Source organism: Triticum aestivum, unplaced genomic scaffold, assembly GCF_018294505.1.
Source record: "Triticum aestivum cultivar Chinese Spring unplaced genomic scaffold, IWGSC CS RefSeq v2.1 scaffold247107, whole genome shotgun sequence".
Lineage (NCBI taxonomy): Eukaryota > Viridiplantae > Streptophyta > Magnoliopsida > Poales > Poaceae > Triticum > Triticum aestivum.
In genome coordinates this window covers 1-1,745 of record NW_025253561.1, presented here as the reverse complement: position 1 = coordinate 1,745, position 1,745 = coordinate 1, and the positions used below count along the sequence as shown (strand labels likewise).

General features: G+C 38.5%; 1 protein-coding gene across 1 annotated transcript; it reads left to right on the top strand.

Moving 5' to 3' along the window:
* Positions 1-868: 868 nt before the first annotated feature.
* Positions 869-1,736, top strand: LOC123177478 (L-type lectin-domain containing receptor kinase IX.1-like; the record flags this gene model as incomplete). Its single annotated transcript, XM_044591203.1, has 2 exons — positions 869-1,303; positions 1,407-1,736. Coding segments are annotated over exons 1-2 (457 nt in total), but the record flags the coding sequence as incomplete, so codon positions are not given.
* Between the last annotated feature and the right edge of the window lie 9 nt (positions 1,737-1,745).

Genomic DNA, 1,745 nt, shown 5'->3' with positions numbered 1-1,745 from the left:
AGAACATTACACATCACCAAGCAAGGGTCTTGATTGCATCATTATCGATCTTATCCTATGCCATGAGAATAAAAACAGAAAGCTTCTTTTCTAGCGTATATGTATGTGGACTAGCTACTTTCCTGCTGGTCCATCACAAAAGGTACCACCTGGCCAATGTTGCATGGCAACATCATGTCATCATGTGCACCTGCATCGACTCTCACATCCGTACGGCCAGTAGTCTTCATCTTCAATTGCCACAAATCATGCTTCCTAAGACCTTAGAGCTGAGATTGAGGGGACCATGTTGAAATCCATGCTAATTAGATTGATGTTTAAATGCAATTTCAGTTTTATTACTTTTTCAATTAAAATTTTGGTTATGTGAGAAAGAGGAACAAATTTTAAAAAAGGAAGAAAGTCACTCCCTGTGAAGCTACTAGTTTGGCTTACTTAGACCGTGTTTGATATCACGGTGGATTCTTCTAAATCATAATCCCGTTGACCCAACCCATTTCCTCATATTTTAGTGGTTGTTTGAATATATTTTTCTTCTTTTTGGCAAAAAATCATAGTATTTTACAAAATAATCACATCACAACATCATTTAGTGAACTAAAACTAATCCTTAACCTCTAAAAGTACCATACCCTGGAGTATTTACTCCTTCTCCGGTTGTCACACCCACCGATCGGTTTATGAAGAACAAAATTATGCTGACAAGTCAAAAAAATTGTATTTTTTTAATAATGTAGTTTACAAAATGAAGTATATTTGTGTATATATTTGTTACAAAATATTAACATTTGTGATGCACGCAAATATCTTTCTTTTCTTTGCATAGTTTGTAGATAGTCATACTTTTTGTAAGAACGTGTGTATAAACTACATGATTTTGGATTAATATTCTAACATTATACAACAACAATTTTTCCATCACAATGGTTTTGCAAACTGGGACATGATGATTTAGAGAGTTTGGCGAGCCTAAAAGAGATAGCTATATGAGCCAAGCCAATGTTTCAGGAGGGAAAATTGACTTCCTATATGTTTGAAGTTTTGTGTAGGGTAAATTGTTAGAATTATAGTTAAGCTAGATTTATATTTCTATAATGACCTTACCATTTAGCACCAAAAATAAGACAATAACTGATTGCTATTTTGCTAACAGATCCATCTCACACGGAGACAAAAATGTGGGTGATATTCCTATCTGTCACAGCAGTTTTATTAGCCGGTTTACTAGTGGCTCTTCTCCCTCTTCTCTATACTACATTTATGAAAAGGCCAAGACGGTGCCTCGACGGAAATTGTTTGCAAGGTAAATATATCATGGATTTTATTTAATTATTTAATTAGAAAAGTCACTTCATCAATTCCCTTCTCTTAACTAACCATGTTATTCGATCGTGGAAAAATCAAAGTTGCAAGAAAATTCTCCTACTCTGAGCTAGTAGCGGCAACGGACAACTTCTCGCGAGATAGGAAGATCGGCAAAGGTTCCTTCGGTGACGTGTACAGAGGGTTGCTACATGTGCCGGACCTGCGGGAGGTGGCGGTGAAGGAAATGCGGCAGCCAACATTGAAGCGGAACCGGAAGAACTACGTGCATGAGATCGAGACCTTGTGTCAGCTACGCCATAAGAACCTCCTACGGCTCATCGGCTGGTGCGACGATGGTGGCCGGTTGGTGCTTGTCTACGAGCTCGAACCCAACGGTAGCGTCAGCGACCATCTCCATGACGGCGACACTAGCGGGAGAA